The following is a 22,230-nucleotide window of genomic DNA, read 5'->3' on the forward strand; positions in this document are numbered from 1 at the left end:
TAGATTTATTTATTTTTAATTTACTATTTAATTCAATGTTTATCCGTCTTCTGTGAAGCTTGAAGGAAAAAAGCATTGGGCATTTATGTTGTCCCTAAAGGGCTAAAAGCTCATACTTTTGTTAAATAATTGATTTAAATTTCCTTCCCTTTCTAGTAGAGGTTTCATTAGGCTTTAGAAGTCATAAATTTTTTTGTGTTTTTGTGTACTTTTTCACACATATCTTGCTTTTACATTTGCACATAGCTACAAATTCTCTCTTGTTGATTTTTCTTAAAAAAAAAATTCTCACACAGTTATAATGGCCTCTTACTACACTCCCAGGTTTCCCATTGTGTTGGTGTAATTTGTCATCATGTGGCCTTTTATTAGTTCTCAAAGATGATAAATAATTTATCATTCTGTTTGTTTCAGCCATTTTATAAAGTATCCTGGAGTGACTTTCATCTGTTCCTACTTAGGTGAGAATCTCCAGCTTTTCAAATGCAACTTTTCTGAGAATACCACCTTCCTGAATCCTCTTCCTCTCCTTCAGACACCTCTCTGCAGCACAACACAACAAACTTTTTTTTTGTACACAACTGAGCTGCTTTGAAGTCGATGTAAATTCTACTGTGTAACTTTTCATCTTTGCCTAAAGTTACAAAATTCTATTTTGTAACCAAAATCAAACGGGTTTCTTCTTCCAGATTAGCAAACAATTCCTCACCAGTCTGAATCAAACCCAAGAGTCACGCTTGAATCAGACTCCATGAGCCAGTGTCCCCTCTCATTTGCAGGAACACTTGTGCAGTTTGCCCCACCAGAAAAATTTCTGCATGTATTACAAAGAAAATATCTATTCCAAGATGGATACCAGTAGGAGAGCTTTTGTCAAGGCCAACAGTTTCTCTCAGGACAACTCATTTGTCACATAGCATGTCACATTTTACCTTTCATAAACATAAATACTCTGCTACTCTTCAGGCATGGCAAATAAGTAAGGTTTGACAGCAGCTAGCATTGCTTGGGAAGGAATAAGAATTTCGTGTTCCATTATTCTCAAGAATAAAGCCAGGAGTAGAAATGGCTGTAGGTGATCTTTTGGAGAAATTCAAGCTCTGAGCATTAACCCTCATCCCAAAACTGGAATGAGAGCTAATATGTGAGTCAACATAATGATTCTCACACATTACAGAATCAAGATGTCAAGCATATAGACAGGGAATCTCACAGGTCTGGAAAAAGCTTTTTTCCACTAGAATTCTCAGTCCACTTACCACAACTATTTCTTTCCATTAAATATGTTATATTTAGAACCCAATACCAAAGAGATGAAAAAACCCCAACAGCGTGGAATAGAATATGCTGGTACTTAGGCTGGACAGACAAAATAACTTTGATGAAGTAATACCTATCTTCAAAAGTTCTTTCACTTGTTAAATGAACTGCTAAATTAGTTTTGAGACTAATTTTTGAACTAATAGAAGGTGCTGGCTAAATGAGAGCTAATAAATTATTCTCAACTGAGTAAGTTTGTTTTCTGGCCTTCTAGTGATATGTTAAATACATGGCCCACTGGGAACCAATACAAGTATCAGCATAAAGATTTGTCTAATCAAATGAAACAACAAAAAAAATAGTTTTACTTCAGTATTTTTCAAAAGTGCCAACAGTGTCGGTGCAAAAAAATAAAAGCAGAAGATGAAAGGAGAACACCACCAGCATTCAGCAGATTTAAACTTACTCTTTATGATGCACTTTCATCAAAATTTGTAGTTGCCAAGTATCAAATTTCACTCATGCAACATCAATCCACTGAGAAATACATAGTTTGGTGAGAAAATTAAACTCCATATTTATGTAAAAACTGTTTTGAAATAAAAATAAAACAAGATTTTTCTTTTACAAAAAAATTATTTTTCTTTTTTGCTAACAGAATCATTATTTGGAAAACATAATTTCCCACATGAAAGAGTTAAAGGAAGTTATATATATTTAAAAATGGAAGATTCTGCATTTCATAGTTATATGCCATTAATATTGAAGATATGCTTTCTGGCAAAAAACTTCTCATGCTTAAAAAATGCACCTTAGTTTTATAATGTACATTACAACATACAGTAGTAAGAAACAGAATTAGTAAACAGGTTATATGCAAAGAAAAAAGTTACGTATACAAGACAGTTACAACTGTGACACAAAAAATTAAAATGTTCAGTTTAAACAGTATTTGAAGGCAATTCACAATCATTTCAGGAGTTTTGTGAAATTTAAGGCCATTTGTTCTAAATAAAATGTATCTGACACAAACTCACAAAACTGTGTGTTTTGTACAAAATATACATGCAAAACCATTTTATAATTATATACGAACAGGCATATAATAAAATTTTTTGGGTAGTTCCGTACACAAAATTGTGCACAAAGCAACGTAGTTGTGCAATTTTTAAACCAGTTAATTAACTTTATTATTCATGCACCCTGAATGGAAATGCGATTAAATGACAATATTAAACCCAAATATTAAAGAGTCAGCATCCCTTTGAATAGGCAATCTAGAAAAAAAAAAAAAGTAAAGATTTTAAATTTTTAAAGTTTAAAATGGTCCATTATAAAACATCTGCTGTAATCACTTCAAAAGACATTTCTGATGCAAAATTTCCAGTGCTTTAAGGAATGCATGATATGATTTAATGAGCTCAGTGAGTCAACTATAATACTCTGATAGTTCTGGATTGAGGTAATTTTCTTTAATTAAATATAGCAAATAACTATTCTAATTTGTTTCAGTAGTTAGTTTTAAAAACTGTAAACTTAGATAAACTCAGAAATTGGAGAATCTCTGAAAAAATACACATACCTCCCCCTCTGAGTCTGGAGTAAGTTATAAGTCATATGCAATTATGTTATTCACATTTAGGAGTCGAAATTCTCAATACATGAGATGAATGGATTACTGAGCACTGACTGAAGCACTTCAGTTGCTTGAAAACACATAGATATATTTGTCCTTTTCTTAGCTTTCATTTGTATTTGTCCGGAAAAACATTCAAAGAGATATTGCTTCTCTTGTTACCTTGTGACAAACTATTGCAAACTAGAAGACATGTGAGTCAATATTCCAAACTTTTATTCTTAAGAATAGTTATAAAAGTACTGAAATTTAAAAATAGTAACATGTAAACATTGATACAGAGTAATAGCATTCCTATACACTTATATACACACAGTATTCAGAGAGGACCCAATCTTCTGAGTTGAAAACCTGACTTGTGCTTTCCCCCTTCAATAAATACATCAAAAAGTAGGGTGTTTGGATTAAAAAAAAGAAGTCCCAGAACATCAACATTTTGCTCCTAGCATTTAAAAGCCTTCCAGTTGCTTATGCAACTATAGGAGAATTTTGGTATGTGAAGAGAACTTTCCTAGCTTCAAAAAGTTATCAGAAGCTACTGCTGCATCCAGAGATTAGGGATAAATGCTAAGCACTTCGGAGCAGTCATATCTGAGTCTGCAGCACGTGAATCGGGGGTGTGTAGGGTGGTGGTGCAGGTGATGGCTTTATTCCTCTGACTCTCATGTAGGACAGAAACTGCTCTGGGATTTCAGCTAAAACATCTTTAGCAAGTCTTGCCATGCTTAGCACGTGGTTTCCGCTTCTGTCAATGTAATCTCGGAATGGCACAAACTACAAAACAAAAGAGATGTTCACTCAGGTCATTAAGCAGACACAGAATACATCTTACCACATAAAAATAAGAAAGCTTAACCTAGGGAGTTAGAGGAGATTAATATGTTACCTTACACATTTTTAACATACATATACATACATTGTGTTTTATATTATGTATTTTATAAATACACATTGTATCTCAATTTTTATAGATCGGTCTTCTAATAGAAAGAATGTCATGCTTTCACTTGGGTGACCCCCTTCACATAAGCCATGGCTAACTCAGATTGCTGATGATATTCTTCATTGATATATTCAGGTTATCCCTCAACCCTTTCCATACAAGAAGGTAATTTTGTCTCAGAAAGCTGTTCTTAGCTTACATTCCCTGCTCCTGGGGCCACCCAACAGACTGCCTCCACTCCAGCACTTGGTGAATAGATTTTTTCGATCCCTGAACTGAACAAAACAGAAAGGATGACTTCAGATTTTTGACCATTTTGTATTATATGTAGTAGAACTATGAACCACCTGAACACTTTTAATATGATACTAACAGATGCATAAAGAAGCTAAGCAAAAAGGATTGGATCAAAGAAGAACTTGTTATGTGATACCCAGATGTTCAACACCTAAACCAGCTACCTGCTCAGCCCTGGCTTCAATTTTGTAATACTTAATGAGATGCTTGTGCTACTGGCATAGAAAAAAGACACAATCCAGTCTCCTTGATTTTCTTCCTTATGAAAAAATACATGCAGTCTGAGTTAAAGAACAAAATGTGTCCCATCCTAAGAGATCACCTTACCCATTAGTCTGCAGACATGAAATCTCAGACCACTGCTCTGTAGCAAAGTGGGGCTATTTCAACTGTGTAATTGTTGAAATGCAATTATACAACAGTGATGGCCTGATTTAGCTCTTCCTTGCCTCTCCTCACACTGCAGATGTCAGAGGAGCTGGAGGAACTATGGACAGGTAAGCAAACCTAGAGATGTACAAGGACAGCTAACATGGAGAAGTAGAGATGGCAGAGGAGTCAAATGAAAGAGAATTAAGAGAAACCAAAGGGAGACTGGTGGAATGTCAAGTGCTTTTTCTATAATTTAAGAGTTTAATTAAAAAGGCTAATAGGCAAAATTCTCAAGAGAAACAACAGGTGCAAACACTACAAGTAAGTATTCTCCTCAAACATCTTCAACAGCAAAAGGATAAAAAAGGAGTAGAAATTAAACAAAACTGAGGAAGAAATGGTACATATGTAACACAGAGTCCCTACAATATGTATAGGTACTAGTGAGGAGGAAACAGTGAAGAACACGCCTTTACATTAACTGCAGTCAGTAGTAAATACAACACATAAAGTGACTCACTTAACAGACAAACTTTTCCTGGACTAGTTTAAGCAAAATATTTGACAATACTGTTAGAATTAATAGGTAATTTTGCTAGTTAATTTCAATTAAGCTAATACACCCCAAAAATACATTTTTTGTATTTGACTAGTTAGTTTTATAAAGGCAAATCAGTTTTAGCCTGCCAGATACAAAATAAAGGTAAAACCCAACTTAGAGGGTTTGACAGAATCCCTTCTTATTTACTTAGTTAGTCAGGCTATAAAGTAAATATTTGTTAGCATTTAGACTGAAAAAGAGCACAAAATAATACTGCCTTCAGTTAATTCAATATGTCATGGGGCAATATTCTGATTAAAATATATTAATAATAAATAAATGTTTTATTACAATTCTGATATGCAATGAATTCCAAAGAAATACAAAAGGGTATTCATTGCATATTGCTTTTTTATTTTTCAGCATAGGTTAGTATTTCTCTGATGCAAAGCATTTTCACAAGTAGTTTATAACATGTTAGAACTCCATCCATTTATGCTCTTTGAAGCTTTTAGGGCTGCTGTTTTTTAGAGAAATTATGTTGTTTATATTTAGATGCATTTAAACACAAGTGTAATACATGCCAGAGATACTTGAATTAGCTTTAAAAAATCTGACATGGCACACAGGGCTTTGCAGAAATCCTAGCTTGGAGTCCACCCCACATACTGCTCTGTTGAAAGCACTGACATCTACAGCATAACAGACTACAGATAGCTCCTCTCCAGCCCAGTATGGACACCAAGGAACACTGCAAAGGCTTTGACAAAATGAGAAACAATTTATCATTGAAACAATTTATCCCTGTTCAGCTGTCCTACATCATCCCTACTTTTACAGTTATCTTTCTGACAACAGTGACTAAAGAAGCCAGTATGTTTTACTCTTCTAAGAGTTTTGGTATCTCACTTTCCCATCAGTTGTTGTCTTTGTATGTTGCAAAAATGAAAAAAGTATCTTTTTCAATTATTAGAATTCAAGACTCCATGCCTGTCTTTAATGTATATCCATAAAGAGTACGAGGGTAATTTAACTTCTGTCATCTTATGCTCATTTCTGATCCCCATTTAGAAAAAAATGGAGATGAAATTTTAATGTAGTATGCAAGAAGACTGAAAAAAAAATCTGATCATTTTCATTTCCATATATTTATGTAGCTTTCTTTATTTTTGTACTCTAATAAAACCAAACTATAAAAGCAGGTGTCAAATACATGTTTTGAATACTTCCTTGGATTGAAATACTACATCCACTAGCAGTTATCAATCAATCCTTAAACATTCATGTATAAGTACTTGTAATGTTAAACATTTTGCAAAGTTTCAGTTCCTCCAGATATAAATGGAAACAAATATATATATATATATATCCCAAAGTTCGTTATCTGCAATCTGACCTTAATTATCATGCAGTATGAGCTATTCATACAGCTCAGTTATTCTCTCTCTATATACATATTCTACTAAACAACAATATAAAAATCCAACCTATCTTGAAGGAAGTAAGTGAAAATAAGTAAGAGGAAAAATAAGTGAACACTATGAAGTTTGACAAATAGGAGGAACAAAAGGAGAAGAAGAAATGGCAGATCTAATGTGAGGTTTAAATCTGAGGATGCCTGTTAGTGTTTAAGAGGCATGTGGACAATGCCCTTATTAACATGCTTTAACTTTTTGTCAGCCCCGCAGTGCCCAGGCAGTTGCACTAGAACTCTGTGGCAGGTCCCTTCCAACTTAAATACTCTATTTTATAAATGTATTCAGCCACTACCAGGAAAACATGTCTTCCATAAAAGATTTGCTTTTAGACAGATACCATTTTTTCGAGAAACTGTATGTTTCTCCAAATTTTCAGCAGCTAACTCTTCTCCCATGGCTGTATAACACTAAGACTTTATAATAGTGTCCTGCCAGTTTGGGGTCATTTCCTAACAAATGCAGATCCACTACTGTGTGTTACAAAACGGCTCAGAGGTATCACAGAGAGTTTCTGAGCTTGTTATGAACACTTCAACATAAAGTATCTCAGTTCTAAGGTAAAATGAAGGGTAGGAATATAGATAGAAACAAGAATTCAAAAAAAAGAGGAACAGTAAAATCTATCTATGAGAATATATTTTCTCTCCCACCTGCACAATGTCTCTTTCTGCAAACCTTCCTCTTGAAGAAATCCTCACTACATCCCCATCCAGTTCTTCCATAGCTTAAAAGAAAACAAACAAACAAAAAAAACCCTGTAAGTTCAGGTACACAACAAAATCATCTTACTGAGAAAAAGTTCAGACAACTTACACTTTAGAGCAACAAAACCAACAATTCTTTTTTAGGTAACTCTTTTAAGATCATTTGCATCAGAAAATACATCATGTTTTGTAGTTGTTTTGCACTTTTTCATGGTGACAATACATACTTTTATCTTTACTGTCACCTTCAGAAAAGAACAGGCTATGACAAAGTTTTTATTCTTTCATCTCTCAAAACAGAAGTATATCTGGTTTTGTAAGGCAAAATATATATACTTTCAGAGGTGGAGAAGAATTCATCTTCAGCAGCTATTGTTACAGAAGATACAGGATACAGCATAAAGGGGTAATAACTCACATTCATAGTGAAAAAGCAGTATCTTTTAATGTATAGGAATGAGGAGTGCTTAAAAAAAATTACTAAATTTATTGTGTAATTCTTCTTGTATCTTTTGAGCAGGAAGCTCATACAGGAAAGCTCTGTTGTCCAGATACCTGGAAGCTATTCCAGGTAGAAAGATGTACCTGCTGTCTTGCCAGTGCTGGAATTGATAGATTTGGGATCTCAGATTATTGCTCAGATGTTGGACCTGCAATTCTACAAACTTTCTTTCAGTGTATGCTACGAAAATCAAAGCCCTGCACCACTGAGCTTCTCAGGGGTTTACAAACTGGGCTGAATTCACTGAAACCAGCACTTCAAAACCTAGTTCTTCTGAAGCAGGAACTACAAAGTATAAATGACACTATCAGAAGCCAAGCTGAACAGAGCATATTTGTTCAAAGAAAAAAATCAGGTTTGCAGAGCATGTTGCCCGATGATGCTGTTGCAAAAATGTGCATGAGTTCAAACCAGGAGACTGAACAAGTATTTGAAGGAGTTTCACTAAAAAATTTCCAAAATAGCCATAAAGCACATCCTGCTCAGGAAACTCCAACCTAAAAACAGTATTCAGGGAAGTATCATATTTGCTTAGTCTGTTCTTAACATTCTCTAGGAAACTACCCATGGCCATGTCAGACATAGAATACTGGGCAAAACTGCCCCTTTTGTGATCTGTTACAGTCATCCTCACATCCTTTAAGTAAAGCTCTGCCAAATATATGTGTCTTCTACCCAAGCTTCAGACTTTTAAGAACCCCTCTGGTAGTCCCCAGGGGCTGGGACATCTAGGGAACCGTGGTATCTGAAGAGGAGCAGCTTGGTCTCTCTGTGGCAGAACTGAAGCTTCAGAGACACTTGAAATGTCAGGAGAGTGCCTAAGCCACACGCCCCTGCACCCACACTTCCTCAGCATCCACAGCAGACAGGGAGTCTGTTCAGAAGCAATTTCTGTAGATGGAGGTAATTTCTCTCTGCCCTCTTGGGCACTGAGGGACTACAGACTTGGCATACACCTAATAGGTGAATCTCACTGAGGCAAAGCACTCCAAGATTGTGGCTCTAAAGATGGAAACTGTATTCTGCAGTACAAACAGAACCCTAACTTCAGAAAAGGGAAGGGATGACACCCCAAGAACATGTCCTGACAGAGAGAGGGAGCCTGGGCAAATCCAAGGACTAGACAAACAGGGAGAAAGGGAAAATGCAACGGAGGGGTGAGAGATGGTGAGTAACACAGGACCATGCTGGAATTCTCAGGAGTAAAAATGAAGTTTACAAATTTCCATCATATGCATTTATGAATATAAACTTTTCTCGTTGATTGGGGCATACAATCATCTGAAGTGTAAGTGTTCACCTGGACAATTTCTTCACAGAATAAGATACTTAAAATTATCACTAATATACCACTTGCCAAACAGCACAAGAATAATGCTTGTAATAAAATAAAATAAATCTAAAATAAAATAAATTTTTTTGTCTTATTTTTTTTTCCTCTTTTTTCATACACTTAGAGTATTTGTACAAAAATTAAGACATGCAGTCATTAGTCAACATTAAACATCTGTGGTAGTAGTACTAAGTATATTTCAGTGCAACAGAGGGCATACTGTCTAACCAGATGTACTAGAATGAAAAAGAAAGGATTTAGGGCTTTGAGGAACAGACACACACAGAATGTCTGCACTTCACAGTGCAGTGATATATACTTAATAAATTAATACAAATAATGGAAGCAACTTAGTTATTGCAATAGAGAATGGTGTTCCAGAATATCATCGAAAGAATATGTAAATAACCTGGTAATTTCTCTCCTGCTGTAATATTCTCTGAATGCTGCTGCACAGTTACCAAGTGAAACCCTGTTTAACCCAGACCACCTCAAATATATTTATTTTTCTCAAGATTTTATTACTGCAGTAAGATCAGTATTTCCAATCAACTGACACTTCACGAGGCATCTAAATATTTTGTGTTGGAGAAATTTAACACTTCTTAAGTATATTTACTTTACTATAAATGCTGAGCCCCCATATGGTTCTGACTTGAACAGAGAGCCTGAGGGGCTACACAGCTCCACATGGTAGCTTGTAATCACACTGAGTTATCAATCAATCAATCCAGCTGGAAATGTCAACAGCACTCACTCCTCACTTCATATAATGTTCATTTGAAGAACAGTATTTGTTTGAAAAGCCACATATTACTAAAATGTAAGCAAATAGAAAAAAAAATTTAGAAAAAACACTAGAACACTTACCATCGAACTCTGCTGGTCCTACCCCCACTATAATTATGGACATGGGAAGCTTCGAAGCCTTCAAAAGAAGAGGAGAAAGAGATTTAATGCATTACATAACCTCTGCCAATACTATGAGATCTGAGAATAAGGTGAACAAAAAACACACAGAAATTATGTTTTAAAGAACAATTTTTTTCCCTTAAATAGTTGAGTGGTGTAAACTATCTGCTTAAATGGTACAAAACATCTTGGATGAAGATAGAAAGGCACATGATCATTTTATTTTTTCGTTACCAAGTCTTTGAATCATATAGGATGCTAATTAAACACAACAAACTATGTTAGGATTTAATACTAACAGGACAACTAAGAGGACAAATTTCTCTTAGAAACTTTTGTAAACTGACAGTAATTGCAAATATGAACCTAATAACAGGCTGACATTTATTTAAATGTGCTTTGCTGTTTTTTTGATATTACACAGCTGCTTGGAACTATGGGACACTATTTTGTACATTGATCTTATGCCAATTTTTAAAAGAAAATAAATAATCTATTTGAGCAATACATATATTACATTTATTCAATTAATGAAATTTTACTCTGGTCAATCATCCCTGTCACAGACAACCAAGATACAGAATTGGCCTGTGGGAAGATTTTTAATTTTACTTTATCTTTTTCATTCAAAGATGATATCTGGCCTTCCCTGAATAAACTCTGTAAAATCTTTAAAATTACAAAGACACTATCCTAAATATTGGACTCTCCTGCCCTGATAGTAGCACCAGTTCATAGAAATAATGTGAATCTGCCTCTGATGAAGAAGGTAACAACTAAAACCAAAGAACATTCAGCAAATGTCAGGGTTGACAACTTAGTGAGATAATTCTGATAATTCTGTTGCTTATTGAGATATTCTGATAAACCGTAAAATGTCTACAGCCATTTTAAACATTAAACTGGACAAAAAAATCATAGATGTACACCTTCTGATCTCTTAGAACAGAATGAGATCCCTACTCACACAGACACAGAATTATGTGATGCAATGAAATATGAAACAGCAAGTGGCAAGGACGGCATAAAGACAAAGAGTTATTAAGCTTTTGCTCATAAACTTAAGTGTCGGCATTTCCTGAATGACAGCATGACCTTTAAACAGTTTGGTAGAACAGAATGCATCTGACATATATGCTGTAACGAGAAAGATGCCTAAAAGCACAATTAATGTTAAAAATTGAAATATACTCTTGAGTTTTATACACATCAAGTTGCATTGGACATCATTACCCTTTCTAGTATTATGGGTATTATTAAGACTGAAAAAACTGCTATCAAACAGCATTTAATTAGTTCTGTCAGAATATACTGTGCTCACACTTCAAGAAATATGCAGAAAAATGAAGGCATCTTCATAGAAAAACAAGACAGCAAATATTCCCAAGCTTCCACTTATTCCAGGCTAACAACACATCTGCTGTGCTTCCAGACAGTTGTAGACTAACAGCCATTACTCCTTGAAATGAACTATTACTGAAAATAAGGTTCTTCTGTACGTTTTAGTGGCAAATGAATTAACCTTGCAAGGTATCAGACAACTGCACTTGCTGCTCTCTTATGCAGAGACTTCACATGGAAGGGTGAATTAGAATCAAAAGCTGCTCTTTTTTTCTCCACTGAGTCTTTTTGTCACCCAGAAGAAGCTCATCTGAAAGAAATTATGTTTCAAACTTTGTATGGGCTAGAGAATGAACTTCCAAGCTTATCATTACACAGACTCTGTGTGCTGCAGGCTGGAACTCAAGGGCTAACCCCTCAGTGAAAGGCAGAGCACTTGGGCAGTATTTTCATGCGCACCCCACAAACTGCAACAGTATCAAATCTCTACAGCAGGTAGTGAAAGTGGGTCTTCCAAACTCTGCCACCTAATTCTACACTATTCACTTGGATGTGATGCTAAATGTAGGCTTTTAATGTAGGCTCTTCAACTCACCACTTGGCTGTTAACTAGATCCACTGTGCTATGCTAAAAACTATTGCTAGAGATCTTTTCCAACCATGCCTAGGAGTGTTTCTGTGTGTACTTTAATCTGAAATTTCCCAGGGGCAAACGCACAATAGAACTGCTCATAATACAGAATATTACTTAAACACATGGCAGTTTTGAAGAGAAAAATACTCAAAATAATGCAGAAACTAACAAATAATAAGGAATTTTCAGAATTCTAGGGGACTGTTTTGAGGGAAATCAGATGACTGGTATGCTTGCCACTCAGGATCAGAAAGTTGGGGGCAGTTTTTAAAAAGTGTGTGGATCAAAGCTGTCTACAATTATGAGAAAGACAGAGAACAGTTTACTAAGCAAAACTGCATGGTGGGATGTGCATGAGGAAGGAGGAAGCAAGAAGCAGATGAGGAAAATCATGAAAACAAGTGTTAGAGAGAAGAGTATCATTTACCACAGAACACTATCTAAGGTTGAGTTCAGCTTCTGTTTTCTTTTCATCTTCATGCATAATAAACTTTTCCTGCTTGGTAAAAATGGGTACTTATGGAACAAATCTAGTGCCTGAACTATTAACCCATTCACTTTATTGCCTAAAAGATTAATTCCTAGAAACAATTCTTTTAAATTTCAACACTTTCAGCAAAACTTACATTCACTATGGATTCTTTTGTCTGAGCCATATCAGATATAACTCCATCTGTAATAATGAGAAGAACAAAATACTGGGAGCCGTCTTTTACTGAAGCAGCATATCTAAGGGAAGAAAATGAACATTATAATAGTAAAAAAAAAAAACAACTTTATAAAAGGAATTAATATGAAAACAAGCTGTATTTGTAAAATCTGACTACCAAGGACTCACAAACATAACACAGGGAATTTCAAAATTAAAGACATTCATATCTAAGCTGGACATTCTACTTTTAAATGAGAACATTGAAAAAACAGAACTAATACAATATTGATATTGATGATCTGCATGTGCTGTATTAGTGAAAAATGGGAACTGCACCACTACCAAAAGGAGCATGGATAGAATGCCCTTTACAGAATCATGAGTTCTTAGAAAGTCCAAGTTGTTTAACAGGTATTACCTATTGGGTACATCGCTTCCTATGAAGGGTATACATTAATACTGAATGGTTGGGTTTATATCACAAATAAAATTTATCAGGAATTAACATGTTGCGTATTTTTTTCTTCTGGTTTTTTTTTTGTCTTACAAAACCAGGTTACTTACTGTTGACCATGATTCAGATTTATAGTTCACATTTATGTGTACATTTGTAAAATGGCTGAACACGCACCCTGCAGCCCTGGTTTAGATATTCATTTCTTTGCACCACCCACAGATGTCCTTTCCTTCAAGACTCAAGCTTCTCCCTGTGCTGTACAGGAATGCAAGATAAAATACACCCAGTGCCATTCCCACCTCAGTCAAAGGACCCAAGAAGCAACTACTCTTTGAAAACGAGCAGCTTTTGAAGGTTTGCAAAGTCCTGAAAGAGAGTGAGTCCATAGAAGCCCCACTAAATCCTGTGGCCTGAACAGAAGAACTTTTTTTGTGGGAAGCTGTTTGCTGCTTCACAGCCACTACAGTTCCTACTTCCATGAAGGCTCTTGGTGCTGTTTAGGAGTCAAAAAGTAGAACTTTCTGCAGTGAGTTGTATAGAGACCAGTAAAAGAGAAAAATGAGTTGCCACAGGAATACTTTTGAATACATGCCCAAATACATAATATGACTGTCAAAGAACTCACTATTTTTTTGGTCACTGAATATGAAAGACCTGGTTCACTGAACAGAGTATGTTCAATGATGGTTGCATATGCTTAGAAAATTCTAACTCTGATGATAACACAATGCACTGGCAAGCAAGTACTGCTGATAAATACAATGCTGCAGCCACAACATTTATAAGAGTTTGGAGAAAGCCATAATTAACTTACAGAAAGCCACCATCTTCCACCCTCTCCCCAGGATACAGATGGGTAAAGAAGCCATACGAGCAGTGAACCTGTTGGATATCACCTACTTGCCTGCTGGCAGTAGAGACTGATAGTTAAATATCGAGATTAACAAAAGCTACCATGGAACACATTTTCACTACCATGCAGAGGCTTCTTTTATCTCATTTTTCCACAATGCTTATAATCTTTTCAATGATGATTGCATTGACAAGGTATGATGAGTAAAATAAACATTATTAACCTTTCTGAGCACTTAATACTGTCAACATACCTACACTGAAGAAATGGAACAGAAATTTGATTATTTCAAATTTTTTACAGATGAAAATGTTCCAAAATCTTTTGCAAGAAAGATCTTTTATGAGGAGGGGAGATGAGAGGAGACACTAAGTTGAATTTGGTGTAGTTTAGATAACTCCCTAACTCGGGAAAGGATAATAAAATCCTTATTTGCTTAAAGTGTTTCCAAAGAGCTCCAAGATCACAACAGCATAGTAATATCTGACACTGTTTACAGAGATTTCATCAGAGGCATACTTTTAAGTAGGAGGGATGTGGAAAGAATAAATTTCTTTAAGAATGAAGGTAGGTTCAAAGAGTAAATGCAGGTCAGTACCATGTCCCTGAGACTCAAGAGAATAATCAAGAAATTGAACATTGAAGGAAAATGGTGTTACTGAGAACTGGACTGATACACAGATTGCTTTAGGGATGATCATGCAGTAGAAATCCTTGTGAAGACACTTAGCTCTCCCACTATAATGTAGCAAGATTTGCCACCAGGAGGAGCTCCCAAGGTTTGCAACAACTTGATAAAAAAGACAAAAGTTCAGCAGAAGGACTAATACTGGTGGACAGTCTTCTGTTATTCTGCAAAAGTTGACAGATATTCCTGAGAAACAACTGGTGAGAAAAAGAACTGATTTTATGCCAATGGTTTGATAACATTGGATCAAAATTTTCAATTTTTGCAATGAGGTTAACTGCCAAGTTCTGAGCCAGGCATCTCAGCCGCTATGACCAGTTCTGAAGAAAAAGAAAGAGCCAGGAAAGTTGATGAGTTAGATTTCCAAATAATGTGGATAATGCAGACACTGGGTGCCACACAAATGGAAAACTGCTACTGAAGAGATCATGTCAAAGGAAAGCTTAAAGGCAACAGCTACTCTCAGATAACAAGCAATGTAATATACATGTACATAATTTTAATTGTATGATCTGAAGAAGAAACAACTAACCCTAAGGATAAATAGATGAAATCAGCTATCTAGCCATGCTCAGGGGCACAGAAAATTCTTTGCACCACAGAAATTCGCAAATTATTTTTGCTGGTCTGTAGAACTAACAACAGCCAAACCAGATAATAAGTAAGTATTTCTTGCTATTAAAATTAGGTTTTTTGCAAGTTCATAAATAAAACATTACCAGTACAATTATTTACACATCCCTACTTCTTTATTTTGTAACCAGTAGTTCTTTCTCTGTGTCTATAAATAAAATAAAATCTGTTCAACAAATCACCTAAGCCATATCACTTTCCTATATAAATTCATGGAGATATTATACTGCCAAAATCTTGAGCTCAAGATTATAAGTCAAGATCTTGTCTGTCAAAATAAGGCAACATTATCCCTCTTAAGGAACTTCTATAGACACAGGAAGGTTTTTATTTTGAGAAGTCAGATGAGGTGTTGCATAACTGCACCACAGTTACCCAACGATGACAGCTGTACTACTGTCTGAAAAGTACCACTACCAGCTGGGAATTGTTGGCACAGAGAGAGCTGGCAAGTTTTGTAGACATTTTGGACATTTAGAGGTTAGAGAAACTACATATACCTAAAAAAATGCAGATTTTATACAAATTTTTGATAGATGTATGTATTTTCTGTGAAGCAATAATTCTGTGTTCTAAAGGATGAAAAAGGAACATGACATGACAAAAATTTTCTTTCATTATGATTTCTGCTAAGATTTTAACACAGGCTGGTCAACTGGATCACTTGTATTACCTTTTAATCAGCAATGAAATTCTGCATAATACCAGCAAATGGTCTCCAAACCTACTCAAAATCACAAGGTAATCATTAGACTGAATAAACAAAACCACTGTAAATAAATACCTTTCTCTGTAACTGGCATCCTTTTCTATGCAACACTTGTTCTGACACTAAGAAGTTTCTGCCCAGTACCTGTTGTGATGCTTACCTGGCTACATGATTAATTACAGGAGCAAAGTTTGTTGGTCCATAAAGCTGTACAGATTTTAGGCTCCTGTAATATGCCTCCATTACACCATCAATTCCATGGCAGTATGGATTTTGAGGGTTTCCATTCTAATGAAAACAAGAGATGATTAATCACTGAAAGTAATTATGAAGTGAAAATTATGTAGGTTAATGAACACTACCCAGTGTACATTTTTAGAAGGCAAAGACCTAAGGATTCTAGGATCTATTAAGAGAGTTTACTACAAATGCCCAGTGTAAGTGTCATGTCTGCTTGTGAGTGTTAACTGCTGAGGTAAGGAGGTTCTACCAGCCTCATGTTCCACACAGTCTGAATCACTGGGACTGGTTCCTAGACATGAATAGCATTTTTAGTGTAATTATACTCTCCTTCATACAGACAACAGTAACAGGCATCTCCCTGCATGGATTTAAGGTAGGAATCACAGGTCAGATATAAAACTGGAACCGTGTTTACAAGCACAGTTCAGGCTCAATGATTTATTCTTTTAAAAATGTGAAACAAAGAAATGGTAACCAGATCCCAATGTTTTTACACTTATGAGAGTGTAAGGTAAATTACAAACTTCTCATTGTTTTGGTCCAACATTTCCGCATTCAAAAAATTAATTTTGACCTGGTAAAAACAGATGAAGAAAGGAATTTACTCTTTGGGAGGCAACAAAATGGCTGGTACTGTAAATTCTTAGGGCAGGCATTTTACTACCTATCTCCGTAACGACTCTCTAATGAGGATACGTCTTTACAGATGGCAATACAAAATATAAGCTGAATTCCAGAACCATGTCAGGCCAGGCAAATGATCTATGTAAGGCTACAAAACCTTTCAAATCATCCTACTCTCCTTCATATGCCAAAACCTCATTGACTTACTGCGCCAGTATTTCATTCTGAGGTGAAGTATACCTGCCTGAAAATCTAGAAAACCAAAAGGGATTTTTCACAGAATTTTTCTAGAACATTAAAAAAAAAGAGCTGAAAACGTTGCTTAGCATTACATGGGAGACACCAATCCATGTTTATATATGGATTATATACACATATATATACACAATGTATGTGGTGCTTCTCTTCCATAAAAGCATCGCAATGGTTCAAAAATTAAGTGAATTAATTTTAGAAACATCCTTAAAACTGAAAGATGTATCAATACATTTAAACTTGCTACACAAAGTCCAAAGAAAGTCTGCAATTTAAATGAGTACTTGTAATTGCACCTGTTTTAAATTACTATCTATGTGGAAAACCTTTCCCTGAAGTAAGACATGTGGCATTGTTTTCTAGCACAGGCTGACAGAAGAAATACATATCTACAGTCACCTGTCTTCTGCCATGTCTTTGATGCTATCTGATTAGAACTCTCCTGATATACCTACATTGCTGTAATTCTGACAACTTTATCCTACTCTGAGAACAAAAATATAAACATCAACACTAATCACAAGCATCAGTTATACCAGATCAACCTTTCTGGCAAATCTTGGTAGATTTTAGGCTTGCAATTTAACTGACCCATGGACCAATCTCAAATTTGTTCTTATCAACTCATCTTTTAGTCCACTTAGATATCCCTATGTCTCTGAACTAGCAGCCTGTAAAAGATAAAGTGATCCCAGAAAATGAGACAGAACAATAATAATGAAATACTATCTTGGATCATGATTCATTTGCTTCTTTAGAGAGATTAGCTTCAGTCTGAAGTCTTTGAAGCATCTGTTTCTCAAGATGCTACAGCTGAAGTTAAAGATTATTACTTTTCTTTATTACAATTTTTGGCCTACAGGGACTTCTTGACTCTGGATTTCTCTCTGTAACTTCAAGTGAAATAACTTCACTATGATGAAAAGTTTTGAAACAACTGTTTGCAGTTAGCACAGAAGACTCAGCACATTCTCCGCTCTTTACTTGTCCAGTAACTGCTTAAGACTACAACCTTAACTCCCAAAATTTTGTTGTAGTAAAGGAATTCAAATAATATATAAACATTTATTTACTTACCAGTGCAAATTCATGTGATACTCTTCCATCTGGAGGCAGTCTAGCTCCAAAACCTAGAGCTGGGAACATTTTATCACTATCATAGTCCTGAATTATTTCACCAACAGCTCTCAGTGCCATGCCATAAGCATTTAGCTGATAGGGATTCATGTAGTGCAATGAAGTTGGCTGTGAAGGGTTACCTGTTGAAGCAAGGATGAGATTTACTTTAAAACTGAACACCTCAGAATTTTCTCTCTTAAAAATGATAAGCTGTATCAGGTAAAAATGCAGTGTTCTGAACATATTTTATTACTAGTAGTTTTTTAGTAGTTCCTAATACATTATAACAATAGTAGCTGTATTTCAGCATTGAAAGGGCAGCAAGAAACTTCTAGATTTGTGCAATTTATACACTTTTAATACAAAATTTACAAAAGTATTATGACATTTTGAAAGCAGCTTTAGAGGAGGATCACAGCTTATCTTAGCTTCACCCCACTTCAGCCTCACTCTACCTGGAACTATTTGGCCCCTCTCAATGGGTTCTTCTAAGTTTTCTCCCAGCAGTTATAAAAAACCAAAAAATAATAATAATAATCAAAAACTACACAGATATCTGCAAACTGTTTCTGATTATTCAATTTTACATGTAGCTTTTTCAACTTTTATTTGTTCTGTTTGTCCTGCTTTCCTAGACAGGAATTGGCCTCTCATCTGCTGCTAAGCAAAATGGAATCCTGAGTCCAGGTGGTGCCAGCTGAATACTGATACAAACACACACATATATGTGCTTAAAACTGAACACAGCACAAACCCACACAAGATGTTTATTTTTATTCTTACCATTGGAAGCTGTGAAATCAATAGCAACTGTGAAATTGATTTGAGTTCTGCAGAAAAAGCAAACACAAATCTTAGTAGTAGTTGTACTGCTATGTAGAAAAATAAACAGAGATGTATTATCATTTGTGGACAAACTGTAGGACACTTACTTTCTAATAGAGTAAATAAACACTGAAAATACTCTTATATAAGGTTCAAGCCAAGGGCTACACAACACCAACTTACTAACACGCTGAAAACAGTTACTTGACTCCATCATTCCTTTTTTTCATTGTTTATTAAAAATCCTAAATAAATCATTAATAAGAATGTAACTTCCATAAATATTATTAATTCACTTTCAACAGTAATACTGATTTTTTTGTTGGACGTATTACCTTATCATACTGATCAAGGCTAACAGCAATTAAGCTGGACAGACTATGCACAGACTCTCTCTCCAAAATCAAGTAAAATCCTACAAAATCCACAGTATCAAGAAGACTCTTTGAACACCAACAGCATCACAAATTATGTCTCAAAACTATAATTATTAATATAACTATCAATATTATCAGCATAACTATAATGATAACAACTGTTCCTAAACTTATGCTTGGAGTCACTATTGGCATTTCTAAACAAAACTGTAATTAAATTTTAAGGGTTTCTGTATGGTGCAATGTTTGAAGAGTAACAAGACTCCTCCACGCACTACATGTCAGATACACCAAATACAGAAATCCTTCTGCATGCTGAAGAATGTGTCACTGTGAAAAAAAGACCCCTAAACAGCTTTTCTTCTGCATAAGAACAGCAAAACTTATTTGTAAACTCATTTCCTGAATGAGCTACTCTGATCCAATTGGTAAGAAGATATAACAGCTTAATGGAATCTGAATTCAAGACAGAATCAAGAGAAAGCACTATAAAAGATTTATAAGGAAAATGGCTAACAAAAGTAAGACAAAGAATATTAAAACTACAGCTAACAGCAAAATGAACAAAGTCAATTTCCATGTGACTTCAGATAATGACTGACAGCATCAGTTTCTGGAATATTCCTCAAAGTGGTGGTGCTGGTGGTTCCTCAAACTGAGGTGACTGATGAAACAATGCAAATTTTAAAACACAGAAAGACAACAAAACCTACTGTATTCTGAAATGAAATTCATTGGCTACAGTTCTGTACCTGCTTTTCCAACTATATAGTTTTCCAGGGAGCTACAAAGGTTCACAACATCCCCTAGATCAGTGATGCAGCGAGGTCGCAAGGCTTTCCATGAAAGCCATTAAAATAATGACACCTGGCTAGGCAGGCTGAGCTGCTGAATGTCCTCTCACAACTCAGGTGGAATGTCCAAGCACAGCAATGTGCCTTATGGATTCAGTGCTGCTTAGATCACTGCTACTATGGCCAGAGTTCAGTTGTTATAGAAATACATTATTTATTTGACAGTGGACAGGTGATTTTATCCTATATACCATGAGAAATGAAGAAAGTGTCTTGAAAGGAACAATAATCCTCACCTCACAGCCACAGAGAGAGCTAAGTGAAACCTGTCATCTTTTAATAAGAGCTCCATCAGTATTGATATACACATGGGAACAAATTAAGCCTGAATGTAGTTTTTTACTACATTTGATAACATTTGTAATGGTTACGGTTTTTTAAACAGTACACTGGAAGGAACCATGGATTTCCCCCCCATGGCTTCAGAATAACAACCAGCTGGTCTGTCAGCAGGGGGGAGCAGTTGAAGGTTGGAGAACCACTTACTGCAAAGAACTCTGCAACAGAGCTGACAGAGTAACTAATTCTACCAAGAGGCTGCATTCTCTCCATGGCATCTACACACCCAGTGTCACTTAGAATTTCCCCTTTGCAGATGCTTGTTGAGCCAAACGCTGTAACAACATACAGAAGATTTTTCAGATAAAGTCTCTACAAGCTCTTCCTCTTACATACTTTTATTACTCCTTGCTACTCTCCAAGGATACAAGAAACACATGGCAAAGCTTCCAAAATACGTAGCAACAGCAGCCCTTATTTTGTAACTTCCTCATGCCAAGTCTCCTCTGAACAGCAAATATGCCTCCCATTACAGTGGATGGTGTGCTGCCTGGATTAAAATAGCTGTCATGAAAGGAGTTCTGAACTTCCCTTCTGACCACCAATTCAATACAGTTTCGTTAAAAATGTGTGTCCAACTCCTTTTGAATGTACAGGTGTTCATTTCTAAAAACTTGGATAAAGGTAAGGCTTTTAACATGATGGGAGGAAAACATTTCCTCTTACCCTGCACTAATCTGGGACAGGAGATCACAAGGATACTTCAGTTGCAAAAGGATTCAGCTACTGAATTTTACTGATTTACAAATAACTGGCTCACTACCTTTTCTAATATGTGAAACAAGATAGAAACTTCTGCACAGAAATATCTTTTCTGTCCACTAAGTCTTGGAGCTTTGTGGCCTCTGGTCTTCCAGACAAAAAAAGAGTAGATGCTAAAGTAGGTTTAGTAGTCATTCCTGTAAATTCAATCGCATTCCTCTTCAAGAGTGTATCCCTTACACTCCTGAACCTGTTCATATATTTGGAGGTGTTTTGATAGGAACATGCTATTAACTGAGGCTGTATTAAGTGGCAGGAGAAATGTGATTTTAAAATATACATGAATTTTAGCACAACTTTAAATGTGGGAAGGTCAGTGTGGCAAAATATGTGATTAAGTATCAAGATGTAAGGAAAGGCCAGCTATTAAGATGGCACCATTTGATTTAATATTCAGATGCAAAAGAGACATCCTCCTCTTTTCTGCCATACTGCTATAAAATCCTGTTTTATATAGTAAAATGAAATTTGAATTTATGGACAAACCTCTATTTCATTCTCCAAAGTTCTTTAAGAAAACAACAATCATATTGATGATACTGGTAATGAAATATCCCAATTAAACAGATGCAGACTCAAAACATAAATGAAATCAATATTGCAATCCTAATTTGTTAAAGCTGTCAAGATTTCCATGACATTTGCATTAATTCCAGACACCTCAAATGAATTACAGTGGAAGTTCTGAATATGAAGTATTTTATAAACATCCATTTATGGAAGAGCAAATATTGTGCCTATTGCTGAATCAGTGTTTTCTACCTTTTGCCTATGTAAATGGAAGAAAAACAGGGAACTAAAGAAAAACAATTTTGGAGGACATGATGGGAAAACAGGCTGATTAATGACAAAATCTTCTCTTTCCCCTTCCTTCAAAAATTTGCCAA

At 35.5% G+C, this 22,230-nt stretch overlaps 1 protein-coding gene across 2 annotated transcripts in view; it reads right to left on the bottom strand.

The window, feature by feature from the left end:
* Positions 1-1,706: 1,706 nt before the first annotated feature.
* CPNE8 (copine 8) overlaps positions 1,707-22,230 on the bottom strand; it is a 79,953-nt gene continuing 59,429 nt past the window's right edge. For both annotated transcript variants that reach the window (XM_048301992.1, XM_048301993.1), the window contains 7 exons: positions 18,970-19,016; positions 18,145-18,326; positions 16,106-16,233; positions 12,580-12,682; positions 9,937-9,994; positions 7,178-7,251; positions 1,707-3,670 (listed from right to left, as the gene is read on the bottom strand). In XM_048301992.1, coding sequence (XP_048157949.1) covers positions 3,482-3,670; positions 7,178-7,251; positions 9,937-9,994; positions 12,580-12,682; positions 16,106-16,233; positions 18,145-18,326; positions 18,970-19,016 — 781 coding nt within the window. In that variant the 3' untranslated portion in view covers positions 1,707-3,481. The remainder of the gene's footprint in view (positions 3,671-7,177; positions 7,252-9,936; positions 9,995-12,579; positions 12,683-16,105; positions 16,234-18,144; positions 18,327-18,969; positions 19,017-22,230) is intronic.

Source organism: Corvus hawaiiensis, chromosome 4 (assembly GCF_020740725.1).
Source record: "Corvus hawaiiensis isolate bCorHaw1 chromosome 4, bCorHaw1.pri.cur, whole genome shotgun sequence".
In the NCBI taxonomy this organism is placed as follows: Eukaryota; Metazoa; Chordata; class Aves; order Passeriformes; family Corvidae; genus Corvus; species Corvus hawaiiensis.